At 38.8% G+C, this 15,804-nt stretch overlaps 1 protein-coding gene across 4 annotated transcripts in view; it reads right to left on the reverse strand.

Annotated features, from left to right (window-relative positions):
* Positions 1 to 13,283: 13,283 nt before the first annotated feature.
* Positions 13,284 to 15,804, reverse strand: part of CCDC171 (coiled-coil domain containing 171) — a 153,702-nt gene continuing 151,181 nt past the window's right edge. For all 4 annotated transcript variants that reach the window (XM_063320553.1, XM_063320554.1, XM_063320550.1 and 1 more), the window contains one exon: positions 13,284 to 15,517. In XM_063320553.1, coding sequence (XP_063176623.1) covers positions 15,476 to 15,517 — 42 coding nt within the window. In that variant the 3' untranslated portion in view covers positions 13,284 to 15,475. The remainder of the gene's footprint in view (positions 15,518 to 15,804) is intronic.

A 15,804-nucleotide genomic window follows, 5' to 3' on the forward strand; every position in this document is an offset into this window, starting at 1 on the left:
GGGGGCCTGGCACTGAAAGGCAAAACCAGACTGGGAACCTTGAGTCACACCATCAGACAGACAATCGCTAGATGTGTGGCATCTTTGCAAGGAAACACAGAGCCCATAAGCAATTCCTGCATGTCTTCTCCTTATTTCTCTATTCTTCCCCCGGACAAGATGATTTAGTCCTAGCCGTCTCTTCCTCTGAACTGAGTGATGCCCGGTAAAGAACTAAATCAGTTATGAACACTGATTTTTATTTTTTTTTAAGAAAAAACAGCAACCTCTGTCTGGTTTTAGTCATTTGCTAGATTTCATCCTAATTACTCCTAATTATTCCTTGCATTCGCCTGATGAACTGTAGGTATATACCTTCAGCAAAAGTATGTTCAATGCCTGAACACCTCCAGTAGGACAAGCTGCAGTGTGTTTCCAGTACAAGGCGGGAGCTTGACAGATAGTAGCAGCACGGGCCACTTCTTAACGTGACAGAATAAGGAAACCCAAAAAAAAGGAGGAGAACTGGTGCCAATTTTGTAAGTGGATTTAAAGGGCAAATAAATGCACTTTTCTTGCTTTCAAAAATATTTATTCAGTCATCATTTTCAGGCAGTTTGTCATAAAAGTCAGATTACACATCTGTTTTCCACCCATACCTCATAATGCCTTTCACAAGAAACTAACTAACTGAAATTATGCACTATGAAACACACAACAGGAATGATCCTAGTTCCCTCCTTTATACACCTACATAAAAAAAAAAATAAATGGAGAATTAAGATGTTTTACAAATTATAACAAGACTATGCCAAGAACCTGATTCTCTGAACCACTGAAGAAAAAGGGACTGTTGTGATGAAGAGATTGCCAGGGCTAGATTTCACCTTTCATTTAGCTGAATAGAAATATTCATCCCTAAGGCCAGCTACAATTCAATTTTGATTGAAACCGGCTAGGAAGAAAATACTGAATTTTCTGTGACCTCAATTTTCTTACGTCTCAACCATAGATTACTACTGAATTTGTTGCATTTCTTTTAATGAGTGGAAAGCACATGAAACAGCAACACAAAGCCCAGGTGCAATCTGGTGTCTTGAAAGGGAGCTGAGAACCTGGATCCCATAAGTCTATGTTAAAATTTACTCTTGACCAGTATTTGGGGCCAGTCACTTAATCACTCTGTCCCTCATCTTACTTCTGCAAATGACAGATTTCAATATTCCACTGGTTGTAATGTACTAGTAGGCTCTCTAAATGAAAAGCACCAGGTAATGCACGTTGTTATGATACCAAAAATACAATAAAGCCGTTCAATTGTCTCATGAGGTAGGTTTGCTAATTTGCTAATTGATGCCTCTGGAAATACATGCCTGAGCACTGTCAGTATGAAGCTCCCCTGCTTGATCCATCTTGACATAATACGGAGCAGTGCTAAGCACTGAAAACAGTGTGATAATCAACTTCCTCACTTTTTTCAAGGAGTTTGGACAAGAGAAACAGAGAGAAATCTCCATAGTGATGCTACCACTGCAACTTTGCTATTGAGATCATTGGCTTTGCCAGCAACCGCCCTGAATCTTATGTGAAAACAAACAGCAGGGAATCCTGACCGGCTTATAGACAACCCAGGGAGTAACCAGGGCAGCATTTTTTTCTTGTTGAAACCTTGCACTGTGCAGTGTTGCAATTGACTGGGTGACGCAGAAACAGAAATCAATTGAAAACTCTAATAAGGGCGTCAGATACAACTGAAGGAAAGCAGGTGAAAAAGATTGTAGATGACATAGCACTGCTGTCTGAATATGTGACAGGAATGCAGGAAACGACTAGCAGTTCACAACAGCGTCAGACCGTTTTGGCTTCACCGCTTCTAGAGAAAAATGACCCTGTATGGGAGAGCCAGCACTTCAGAGAAGATGACCAGCTGGCCAAGACAGCCACGGCCTCTTACCTGCAAAGATCTCCCAACGGAAGACTGCATCAAGGCTTGACTGGAAAAGTGACCGGACAAAGAAGGGATAATTTTGGCAGAGAGTATGGCCGTCACAAATGCCAGTCAATGCTTGTAGCGGCCACTTCATGTCCAGGCTGGCAGGTCTCTGCGGGAGGCGGGCTGGTGCACCAACAAAGGCAGCCAAGGGAGGCTGCAGCCCTGCTGCCCTCTCTGGACCTGTGCTGTGGAGATGGCCAGGCTGCTGCTCAGTTTCTGACTTTCTCAAACACCTAATTGTTGTTTAAATTAAAAAATAGCTACCAAAACTAGCTAGAACACAAAGCTGGGTCGATCTTACTTAAGCAGGTTGAGTTTCTATTACATCTTTTTACTTAAGGACTCTGCTAAAGTGTAGAAATCCTTCTGTGCTTTCAGCTGATGGCAAGGAATGACACACTTTCTCCTACTGTATTTCTTTGCTATCTGTGCTACAGATCTTTCCTGGACAAGCAACAGTACATGACAGGACAGTCTTTAATGTCAGTAAAACATATTTATAGAAAAGATATAGAAAGGAAAATGGGGGAAAAATATATATAACTTACATACAAGCTGGGGACGCCAAGTAGTCATGAGGCAGACACGTTCACTGAAGAGTTCGCTGAACTCTTGTAACCCAGGTTTCCTTCGAAATACAACAGCACAAAATTTGAGAGAACCACAGATAAGGGAAATGGGACCAATTTATGATAAGGAGGCAAAATATTTGGGTCCATTTGCCTAACAGCGGGGAGTGTTTTAGCTTAGACATGTCCTTTAAAACTCTTTGGGCCGTAGTTGCAGCAGTCTTGAAATGAGCTAAAGGCACTTTGTAAAAGGCTTCCAAAGTCTCAGAGAAAAGAAAAGAAACGATGACCATTGTTACAGTTTCTCCTAGCAAAAAGATCTACACCCAAGACAGGAGAAACACTGAGAAGCATGTGTTGCCCGAGTAACATTCCTTAAAGCACCAGGCATCCTAGCAGGCAATTAATCCATCTTGGGTGTAGAATAGGTCTTGGTGAATAAAAGGCCAAAATTCCTATTGACTTCAATAGGGTCAGGATTTTACATAGGACTTATCCCACCTACGTCTGTGTATGGTTTATTATTCCTGCTTCCAAAGCACCACCCTTACTGTCCTTTCTCAACAGGACCCTGATGTCTCCAGGTTTGCAGGTTGAATCCAAGTATTTTATAACTGGCCACATCTAGTTATCAACAGCTGACTAAACTAACACACTTGCCTTTTCTGTGTTGTCTGTCTTCATGAAAGACATATTAGGTATTCGTGGCAAACTTGTACACTTTAGGGCCTGTGTCATCAATTCACCCACTACGTGTTGCTTATTAAATCAGCAGGAAAACTCAGAATGAAAATCGCGCAGCAGAAAACATCGCTTCTTGCAGTTCCCCTGAGCTGCAGGAAAAGACCCTTCTGAAGGCGATTTCTGGTTTACATGGCATAGACCTTTGAAGTACACTCAATCTGGAATCAATTCAGGAATTTACAGATATGGGTTATCAGCCCTTGTTTATTCACAATGATGAGAAGAGTTTAATTAATACCACGCATATTAGTCAATTCTTTGCTTTTAAACCTTACCTTTTGCCCATCAGCCAATCAATATGTATTTTAATCTTCTCTCCTTTTCAGACGTGGTTTTAACATCTCACAGAACAGAGTAGCAGACTTCACAATCATTAATTGCTATTACCAGCCCTTTCATTTTCTGAACATCAGCAGTTTCTATAAATTCCACTTTCATCCATGTGTTATATTATCCATTCTTATTCACCACTTGTTTCTGAGGCATTCTTTTTTAAAACTGCAGAGAGGTTCTATTAACCAGTAATACAAAATATTTTTGTAATACAATTTATTATTCTCAGAATTTCTTGTTTGACATGAAAGGACAGATAAGAGTAAACTTCAGCTGTAGATATATTCCATATCTATCTGCGAAATCTAAAATACAGATGAGGAAAATATAGCAATTTTTCCTGCTACAAATACAATTAAGTCATTTATTTTGGGATATAGTCTAACTTTTTAACCCAAGGAGTTCTAGATGACAGTTAAGTCCATCAAAATGAAAGTGTTTTAAAGTCAGGCAGTTCACAGCCTATCCATGAGAATGGATCACATCACCCGTCTGGTGGCACCATGAAACAGGTGAAGTAGTCATCATAAAACAGGATCAGCTCCTTAACAAACCAAACACTCTTGGGTACACAAACCTCAGGCTTCACAATGATGAAGTTCCCTCTCCAACCTGTTAGGAGACTGATAGCCGAACACCTGTGCACTGGCGTGTCTCATCATTACTGTGCATTGCACACTACGTTTTTCATAGATGTGCCAAGTGAATGGGTTGGTTTTAATGACCTTCCTTTTTCTATCACCTTTGCAATCTTCCAAGATCCCATCTTAAAACTTTTTAGTTAACATGTATACGGCATAATTTATTTGATTGTTTTAAGAAAAGCAGCCGATATTGAGTAATAATGGTAAAATAACGCTGCCATCTGGGAAAGGACACTTCTTTTTAGACAAACTCATCACAATATGAATCAATATGAATAACTGGGGCAAAGAAAATGTGTTAAAATATCACTTAGAATTTACTTATGTTGGTAGTCAGAACAGGGAAACTGGGGTATCAGGTTTACAAACCAGTTGAGTGACCCTCTATTTCTGACAGAATGTTTAAACTCTGCTCTAATACAGAGACAATTCTTGAAAAGCTGCACTACCTGGGTCTACTTCCTTCCTTTCTTCATTCTCGCGGAGAACTCCTTCACTCTGGAAAAGGCAGAATTTTGATTGTGAAAATATACATATACATACACAATAACAGGAACAAAGCAGACATACAGGAAACTAAGAACTGGGAATCGTGAAAAAAACAAACAAAAACAAAACAAAAGGTTGTGGAAGCCATGCAGAAATTTCTACCACAACACTTTCCTCAGGACTACAGCCCAGATTCCAGTCTAAAGTCACATCAAGCAGCTCTCCACGTTTCATCTTCATGTCCCTAAGATTTGTATCTTTCTGAGATCCTCAGGCTTGTATATAAAATTATAGTCTCTAAATTGGGTGTGAATTAGACAATTGCTTTAATGAAAAAGATGACTAGCAGCTGCTCAAAGGAATAAGTTTGTATTTGACTAGCTCACATGGAGAACTGTAACTACTCTATGAACTTTGTAAGAAGTTCTTGTAGACTCAGACAGAGGTAGAAACCATTTCAGTTATTAAAAGAAACCAAGTCTTTTTGTGCAGCACCAAAAAAGAGGAAACTCCTCCCTTTCAAATTATAAATCTTTATAGTGCAATTCTTTATGGCTGGCAAGAGGACTTCAGACACTTTTCAAATAACCCCAGCCGTTTAATCTGTACCCTTCAGGAAGTCAAGCTGTGTGTGTACGTGAGACAGAAACATTTTTGCTGAAATAGGAAGAATCTGCTCAGCCCACTGTAAAACTAGATGGCTTCTGATAGGGGAAGGAACCTACTTTTCCTTTGCAGAGAATGGCATTATATGGCTTCTGAATCTTCATCCTTTTGTAGTCTGGTCAGAACCTGTGACCACAGGGGACCACTGTAGCCAAATTTCTCCAGAAAAGAAAAAGAAAATGGACAGTAGATCCATTAACAAATGTATTAAATTTTATTCATGTAGAAAACCAGCAGCTTTTAAGTTTAGTTTACAGAAAAACAAGTCTAAGCCATTCATAAAAGGGCCTATTTATCACTGCCTTTTAAATTCACTGATGCTCCAGAGTCGGTTCAGTGAGGGTGTTCTCTGCTATGTTTTAAGCAATTTGTTTGAAATTCTAGCAAATCCAATATCCCAGTAGTAACATTTATTGATTTCCCTACCTTTCCCTGTGCAGTGATCAGCCAATCATATAGGCACAAAAGTGCAACACAAACTACAAGTATTCCAGAAATACTTAATGAAGACTTTTGATGTTGTTGCAGTTGTAAAGGTAAGTGTTTCACACTAGAGGAAATTTGCATTTTCAATTAAGAAAGATACCTTCACAGACTGCAGGACATTAATACAGTAGAAATGACAATGAACGGACTTTGTAGACAAATAACATTTGTCATCTGAGAATGAAAATATTTTTTTAAAGCACTGGAGAAAAATGTGTAAAAATTCTTACTTAAGAAAATTTACAATCAGACTCCTGGATAAAAGGATTCCATCTTGAGGGGTAAGCTGGGAAATTTTTATTTTGGTTTGGTTTGGTTTTTTCTTTGTTTGCTTTGTTAAGGAGCAGTCGACATGAAAGATAAAGGTTTTTTTGCTCTTTTTCTTATAGAGAGCCACAGACAGCTTTTGGTGTCCAAATCCTAATTTATTGCTAAAATCACACAAACCGTTTCTTTAGAAATAACCAGAGCCTTTTGACACTGAACAAGGCTACAAGTTACCTGATGTCCTCTGAAGCTATCCAGAAATTCCCAGGTCTTACTTTCTTTCTGGTCCTTCACAATGAAAGCTGTTTTTAGCTATTCTCCCCTTTTATATATAATTTTCCTGGAACAGGATGTCCATTAGGAAAATATTAGCCCAGTTTTTCTAATTGGTCAGTTTTACATGCCTTTCTTCTTAGAGCTTTTTGACCAAATGACTCTCACTGCTTTGCAGTTAGCCTAAGATTGTGATATTTGGCTCTCCCTTTTACAAAGGGGTTTATTTACAACAAAATACAATAAATTCTTCTCGGTTTACTGTTAATCATCAAGTTTCCTCTTCTCTCTTGCTAATAATTTAACACACTCTGCCTTAAGAGAGGCTCAAGAGTTCAACAAGCAACAGTTGGTTCTGCCTGATTGTTATAAGTGCTTCTGGGCAAAATAAGGAGTTCAGCACAATGTGCACAATATGTGTAACAGCACATACACAACAGAGTGCTACAGAATACATTAAATAAAATAAAGCATTAAAATGTTCAAAAAGCCAACACCCAACTCAAGTGTTCACATACAAACACATGGACAATGAGACTTTGAGTTACCGCAGGTTCCCACAAGTCTCCTTGTGGCTTCACCCCTCTGTACTGCTCAGTGCTCTTAGCAGCACAGTTGTGAGCTTCTGGAAGCTGGAAGGATTTATTTTTTGCCCTTCAGCCAGTATCAGACAGGAGAATTGAGTTCCAACAGGTCAGAGCTCTATAGGCCCTGCCTGCTGAACCATACTGGTCTCCACCGTATACAGGCGACTCAGTGTAGATCTTGGAAGAAGACATAGATCTGCAAACTTCACCAGTAACTCCTACTGTGAAGTAGTTTATCTGGTTCCAAGCACTTTCATGATGTCTTAGACACTAGAAGGAATTTAAATATGTCTACTTAAACCCATAAAGGCAGGTACTTAAAAGAGGCTGCTGCTTCTAAGAAGCTCTGCCTATATGACTTTCTACCGAAACTCCTTGTGATTTTACCATTCATGTGAGATACAAACAGTTATTAGGAGCCCAAGTGTTGTGTCCCAGTGTCACCTAATAAGATAGTATAAGAACCAGGAAGTTCACACAATGCATCCAAAGTTTCACATAAGCTAGGTCCATTTGCAGTTGCAGGCTTCAACCAGGCTGGGTGACATCAACTTGAAAGATGACATTGCCTTGCAAAAAAAAAAAAAATCAAATAAAAAGTTGTAACTCATGAACATTTGCAAACTGATTTCCAAGACACAGAATTCTAATGACTTCCAGAAAGCATCCTGCAGTCATGAGAAAAATCCTGGAAAGCACAGAGCCCAAAAGCATAACAAAGCCCTATGGGACTAGACAAACAGCATGCAGACTACTTCAGCCAAAATAAGGAAGTATATAACAGCTGTCCATATGAGGGCAGTTATTTTGGAATAGTTATTCTACCATGCAAAAGCATGATACAAAATACACTCCACCCATTGTGCACACAAGCTCTTGTAAGCTCAACAGTGTTTATTGCTTCCCATATTCCTCTTCAAAAGCTTTTGTTTGTTTGCATCCACCATTTACTGTATCATTTTCTATATCCCACTTGCAAACCAGCACCGATTTCCTCTTGAGGGTTTTAGACTGGCATGGAGACTTAATGCTGAGAAGCATTCAGAGAAAGAACGCGTATTTTTTCCAAACTTAGACAAAGACAAGATGAAAAGCCATCGTTGTGTCCTAAGGCAAGCTTACAAAAGCTATCAGAAGCTGCTTCTGTAACAAATCCGCCTTATGGAGTCGGCTTTGTACTTTTCAAGGTACATTTACTAACTTGTGCGACACACCCGACAAAAAAATCTTGAGATTAATTTATTTATCTAAAGACCTAACAATTCTGTCTCATCAGTCCTCTCAAGAGGCAGTCTGAAAACATATACGAGAAAAAAAAATAAAAAAACACAAAAACCCCAGTTCACATTTCCTGTCAGTGTATAATGAATGTTGCCACCATTCAGACAGTATAGGAATCCTACCCCAGCAGAGTACGACTCCTCTGTCTTGCACACTATTTTTCTATAGCAGCACGATATGTCAGTGTATACTTTGCTGAAGAGAACTTTCTGTCAACAATCAGTGTTTCATTGGCATTAATGTGCAGTAAAAGACAACGAAGCATGACTCAATTAAACCACCAAATACTGCATTTAAATAACATTAACCCCTGACATTTTAAAAGAACTGTGCGGGATTTTAGCGGCATGACTCTCGTTAAGGTCAGTGCTTTAATATATACAGCTTCCCACCCAAAATGTCTGACATAAACTTGTATCAGTAAGCCAATTGAGAATAAAGCCTGAAACCAGGATTTATGTTCTAGTGCAAACATATCTCAACTAAGACTTCTCCCATGCTATTGTTTATGGAAACAAATTTTATTAACCTTCATATGGTATAGACGTAGGAAAGGATTTCATATTTAATTCTGAATTCCCTTGGGTTTTTTTGATAATCACCTTGTGAACTGAGGATTTGGAAATTATTTTTTAAAGTTTTTTATTCAGTGAAAATCTCAAGTGCCACGCGAATGCCACAGGAGAGAGTATAGCTTTGGGTCTCTCTCTCTCTTGTGTGTGCCAGCAGAATCCCATGCATTCGAAAAACTTTATGTATGAAGTCATGATGGGCTGGCAAACCAACACAGCTTCCACTGACAGTTACTGAAACTCTTGCCTGATTCACACAAAAGTTGCCGCCATTTAGGCCCGCGGTGCTCTGCACATATGGCAGATTCTTACACCTAACAGTGTTTTCCCTGTAAAGCGTAAAAGGTGCATGTCTGATTTAAAAGACTACTGTTCCCAAGAATACAGTCTATGATGGTCGTTGCCAGGACTTTTAGGACCACACCACTCCCGTGAATTAAAACATTCCAGTCATCTACCAGCCAACAGTTAGCGAGGCTGTTGTAAGGTTAGCTGTCTATCACACAAAAAGGAATGTAAATATGTTTATGTATTAAATATAATTAGTATTGTTGTTTCCATTTTGAACAATCACCCCGTTACCATTATGCAGTGGGAGATCAAAAAATCTGTTTACCATGAAAAAGAAAGGATACTTACACAATAACGCTCACAGTATTTGTGCTTAAAAGTAAATCCAATGTTCTTCATTTTTTTAATTAGTGACTTTTATTGAATTAATCAAAACAAAATTCAACAACTTCTGATGCTTTAATCAGGCACACTAGACCCATGAGAAAGCAATCTAATATTATGATTATTAGTACTATCAGCTAATAAAGAGAGAGAAAGTATGGTAAAGTAGAAGTGGTAAACAAAGAACTGAAGAAAAATTATTCAGTGGATCTCCCTACCTCCTGCTGAGCATTCCTTGGAAACAATTTAGTTTTCAGACACTTCCTTATATTTTTCTTTGTCCTTGTTCAATTTTATTCATCAGTCACTGGACACCAGAAACGGCAGACAAAGATTCAGCTTCATGTGCATTGCTGAATGACTGGTTCGTAAAGTAAGAACTTTTTTTTTCTTAACATTAGCATCAAACTATGATACATAAAATTATATGAACTGCACAAAATCCCTACATGATGCTCCCCATGACAGCGACCAGATCCACGTTAGCATGACAAAGAGCATGTCACCTTCCATCTTCCATTGATATTGAAAGACAATTTGCAAAGACCTAATTGAAAGCCAACTCTACATCTGTAAAATTGAAGTCACAGTGGAGGTAGAGAACCTATCAGAGAATGCAATTATACCAGTTTTAATCCCAAAACACTGTACAGAGAGGGGCTAAATAATTTAGTTTTAATATATGTAAAGATCACTGTAGATTCCACTGTTCTAGGTGAATATTCAGCAAAGAGCAAAGAAGACACTTAAATACTTTCAAAATAAGTACTGGGACATATTTTTGCGTCATACAGAGAGTGTGATGTGAAATGATTGTCCAAAATGGATCAGATTATGAAGACCAAAGGGAGGCCAAGTTAGGCAAAATCTAGTAATTTCATACTGGGCAAGAGGAAAATTGAAAAAAAAAGAGAGAACGTCGTATATGATTCATTTTGCGATTTTGGATTTCAAGGCCAATCAACAAAAGGAGAGAGAAACACTGCGTAAACTTGGTGTTCATCACCAGCAATAGAAGAAAGGTGCTCTTCACGTAAAGATTTGTTCCTGTGATACTGCCAAGGGCTTCTTAGGTTTTATTCATTAAAGAACAAGCAAACAACAAAAAACATCAGGAGAAAAATGCTACCAAAGCAACTTTGTATTTCAAAAGAGAGTTTAAATAATTCTTAGGAGCTACATTATACCACTGAACATGCAGATTTGTAAGTCCTGGAAAACCTTTCAAGTATAGGATGACAGCAGTATGATCAGATACTGTTGTAAGTGATCAAATGATCAAACTGACCTAATTGACCAATAGGTTATATAAAATATTGCGTTTCACTTAATCCAGGGTTTTAGCAGTGTTTGGGAATTTTGAGAGCCCTTTACACAGCAAAATGCCCCACTGTTGAGTAAGGAAATACGGACTAGATACATGGACAGTAAGTCAGTTTCAAAACTGTCTGAACTGGTGGGCTCAAAGCATTGTGATCTGTGGCACAAAGTCCACCTGGAGGCCAGTCACTAGTGGTGTACCCCAGGGGTCAGTACTGGGGCGAATACTGCTTAATAACTTCATTAACGACCTGGACAAGGGGACCTAGTGCACACTCCACAAGCTTGCTGATAATACAAAGTAGGGAGGAGTGGTTCATAGACCCAGAAGGGTTTGTTGCCATCCAGAGGGACAGCAACAAGCTGGAGAAATGGGCTGACAGGAACTTCTCGAAGTTCAGAAAAAAGAGAAGAAAAGTGAAATAACGTCATGTGCCAGGACAGGCTGGGGACACGAGACTGGTGGGTGACCAATTGGCCAGGGAGCAGCTTGGCAGAAAAGCACCTGGAGATCCTCACAGGCTCTGTGTGGCAGCAATGTGCCCTTGTGGCAAAGCAGGCCAACAGCCCCCTTGGACTACATCAGAAAGAGAGCTGACAACGGGCTGACAGAGGTGATTGTTCCCCTCTGCTGAGCACTGGTGATACTATATCTGGAGTAATGGCTCCAGTCCTGAGCTCCCTACTACAAGAGAGACATGGACATACTGGAGTGAGTCCAGTGAAGGGCCACAAAGGCAACTAATAAAATGACCGGAGCGTCTGTCACACGAGGAGAGGTTGAGAGCACTGGGATTTTTTTAGCCTGTAGAATAGAAGGCTCAGGGAGATCTTATCAATGTGTGCAAATACCTGCAAAGTAAAGAAGATGGAACCACACTATTCTCTGTGGTGCCTAACGACTAGCACAAGAGGCAATGGGTACAAACTGAAACACATGAAATTCCATTTAAACATAAGGAAAAAACCCACCTCTATTTTGAGGGTGATTGAACACTGGAACAGGTTGTCAAGAGAGACTCCAACCTTGCAGATACTCCAACCCAAGTGGACATGAAGCTTAGCAGCCTGCTGTAGCTGTCTGTGTTCTGAGCAGGGGGACTGGACTACATGATCTGCAGAGGTGCCTTCCAACCTCAGCTGCCCTGGATTAATTTGGTAAAGGCATTCAATTTGTACTAACAGCTATAAGACTTCCTATTGCAGGGAAGAAATCATATATTTCACAGTCTCTGTTTTCAGAAATAAGTTGCTTGTTGGGAAAACAAATTAATATGAATTTTGAGAATAATCAGAGAGCAGATCTGTGACCAATTATTTGTTGTGCCACACTCCAAAAACATGGAGAATATTCTAGCCCCACCAAACATGGGCTTTCTTCTAAGGAAACTGTTTGGTTGTTCTCACGGAGCAGTGCTGATGACGGAACTGAGGATATCGAAGTGGAAGCAGTCCCCTTGAAACCCCAGGCCCAAACCATGAAAAACTCTGATAGTAAGGATCTCAGGCTCTGCAATTTTTGAAGCAAGCCAGAGAGAGCAGATGGCATAAAACAGTCAGGACGCTCTTTTGGCAGTTACTATTACTGAACTGCATTGCCACATTTTACACAAGCATGATTTCGATTGTGTCCCCAGGAAGGGAAAGAAGTGCTTTGGTGGGATCATTTGTAAACTACTAACAGGGGATCTTGCCAGCTGGATTTCTTCTACTCATTTGGAATTTATCACAAACTTCAATTTATCAGATGCCTGGAAAAGCAACACAGAAATATTTGACTAATGATGATCCAGTTTACTACTCAACAACTTCTTTCCACTATGAGAAAGAGGAGCTTTCCTTTATTAATGGGACAATTGACATCCAAATAAAAAATATTTCAAAGTTTCTTCAAAGTGGAGGGGTTTGAGAAAAATGGTCTGTAACTTGCAGTTGTTCAATATTTAAACAGAGTAAATGAGGTAGACATCCCCCTTTCAATGAAAACATAAAAGCTAGCTCTTGTGAGAAATTATAGTTTCCCAGATCATTACTATTAACTATACTCAGTTTGTCATTGCTATGGCCCCTGGGAAATCACATGAACCTATGCTTGGAGCAGTAACTGGAGTAACTGGGGATCAGTCCTAGTCTCAAATGTGATACTGATTTCAAAAGGAAAAACAGATTTCAGAAAGAAATCCTTCTTCCATCACTATATGCACAATACCACATGTACTGGCAATGACGGGAAAGTGACAAATACGATGCAAATTTTCTTCAGTAGTTTGAGGTCATGTAGCAAAGAATAGGCACTTTCTTTCTCCAACTATAGAGTACCATGAGAACGTATTTTAAGAAGTAAAGCACACACATGCTTCTATACATAGTAGAGAGAAAAATGCTTGGTAAAATATATTCTTTTATTCTTCATACAAATATAACAGATCTTTGACATTATACTTGGGACAGCAGAATACAGTACTTGCGGTGCCTTTACCAGGAACAGTCACTGTCAGGAAAGAGGGAAGCCAAGACTTCTGGAGGGAAAGGAAACTTCTTTCTTCGGTTTGCAAGACTAAATTCATCACCATAAAGGAGTGTTCTTCGTCTACCAGCCACCTCTTACACGTGAAAGCTCTGCAGGATTTATTATTTGTTTTTGCTTGGCTCTGTATTAGTATACATGCACAGGTGCACATGATGGCTGTGAGCAATGGACTTGCACAATAGGGGAGTACCTGAAAACTTGAAGCTATCTTTGATTAAAGTTCTTCTGTTGTAAATTTGAAATTTATTTTAGCTTTTCTGATACCTGAAAACAGGGTATTGTATGACTTTGGTCATTGGAAGTGGTGTATTATCTATGCAAATGTTGTCCTCCATCCAAAATGGAATTCCAGTAGTAGTTGGGAGGCTTTAAAATCAAATCCTACATTTGACATATTAGAAGAAATTACAAATTCCATAATGCATAATATTATTTTTCTAATGTATCACTGGCCCATAATGAGAAACAATCTATTATATAGATTTTGCATTCAATCTTTTTGTCAAAAACTACATAGCACATCAAAAGTTAATAGCACTGGGGAGTTCAGTGATTAATTTGAAAACAAATGGTATATTAAAATTTTTCTTTTGTTCTTCATTCACTATGATGAAACTGCTAGGATTTAACCTTTAAGGGTTAAAGAGTTTAATCAATGTCAATGTCTGATCTTCTGAAGGCGATAAAGAACAGTCTGTCTAGCGATACCCAACAGAACATCACTTTGTCAAGCCACAAAGCGCCCAAAAGCTTGTCAAGTAAGTTACCAGAAACCTCTTTGTGGTTAGAACTCAGCTCCTTCCTGCTTGACCTATTATTTGATATTTGACCACTTGGTTGCAAGACACTTGCTCTTTCCAGCTGAAATGTCACTGGGGCATCTTGTCAGCTCCCCGACATCTCGGCCTGACATACAATTTTACTTTTGTGTGCTACAAGGCAGAAAATGCAGGGCAATGGCCTTGCTTTAAATTCTGTCAGCATCAAAGATGGGCGTCACTCTTGGGTCCTACCAACAACAACAAAAAAGGAGTCTATTTGAAGGTCAAAACAGCCATTACTTTAAAGTCTTTCAGCTTAAACTAAATCTATTACCTGCAACACTGGTTTGGGAACTGTCCTTATAAAGTACATAAACATATCATCAGAAATCCTCCCTGCACAATTGTTCTTCTTTCTTATGAAATGCAGACTTGATAAAAGGGTGAGTTTTCAGCGCCTGCAGGGACCAGATTCAGCAGTTAACTTAACTTGTTCAAATAGGCAAGTGGTATCATGTAGCTTTACAAGGGAGCAACCTGACCTTCTCACATTGACCAGCAGTGACATTATTGTGCAGGAAGAGAAGCAGTCACATCATTTCTGTTTTGCACAACCTGCTTAAAGTTTGCAACTAAATGCTTGTCTTCAGTTGAGCTGACAAGAGAAAAGAGGGGGCTCAGTGAACCATGGCAGGGCTGCCATGAAATGACAGGAATCATTGGCATACATTTCAAATAGCTCTCTCAATCCTATTAAAGTATTGCAGTCCTGCTTTAAAATAGACAAGTATGAAACAACTTTGATAGATAGAGACTAAAATGGCTTATTGATTTTTTTTTTTAAGACTGAGGAAAATTACCCAAAATGTGTCATTCTTTAACATTTAAAAATATACTACATAAAAAATGAACAACCGCAATAAACAGAAGTTAAAAAAATAACTGTTTCGGTATGCAAAGAATGAGAAGCGCAGAAACGTGAACATATGAATGCACATTTTCATAAAAACGTAAAATTAATGTCAAAAAATACATACGCTGAACTACAATTCAAAGGTAGCACCAAAATTGCACTTTAATTGCATCATTTTACATTAATGCAATTTTTTCCTTCTAAAAGATTATTGATACAAAGAATCTGAAAATCCATTTTCCATTGTTCTTTTGGGACTGGATGTGACATTCAGGCTGAAGGAATAGACTGAAGACTGAGAACTGGGTCTATTGTGCATAAAACTGTAGGATGTGTCAGGTTCAGCTTGCAATGCCAAAAAATCTGGGATACAACTCCGGTCAGGCTGAATTCCTAGCTTGAAGCCATGGTGATGTTTGAACTCCCTCTTGATTCCTGGAGTAAAATAAAGTAATAATAAAAAAGAAAACAAAAAAGAACCGACATGTACTGTTAAACAAAACCAACATGTACTGTTAAACAAGTAAGGAAAATAATGTCATTATGTCTTTCACAAAGCTATGTATATGGAGTATTTGCAAGTGTTTGCTTCTTGTTTAAAACACTTATTTAAAATACATGGATTAATATATATATTAATCTTTAATAAGCAGGAACAAAGGACATTTGCTAGAGTCTTGTGCACTAGTAAGGTGTTAGGAAACAATAGCCTACTTTATTTG

Source organism: Chroicocephalus ridibundus, chromosome Z, assembly GCF_963924245.1.
Source record: "Chroicocephalus ridibundus chromosome Z, bChrRid1.1, whole genome shotgun sequence".
Taxonomy (NCBI): domain Eukaryota; kingdom Metazoa; phylum Chordata; class Aves; order Charadriiformes; family Laridae; genus Chroicocephalus; species Chroicocephalus ridibundus.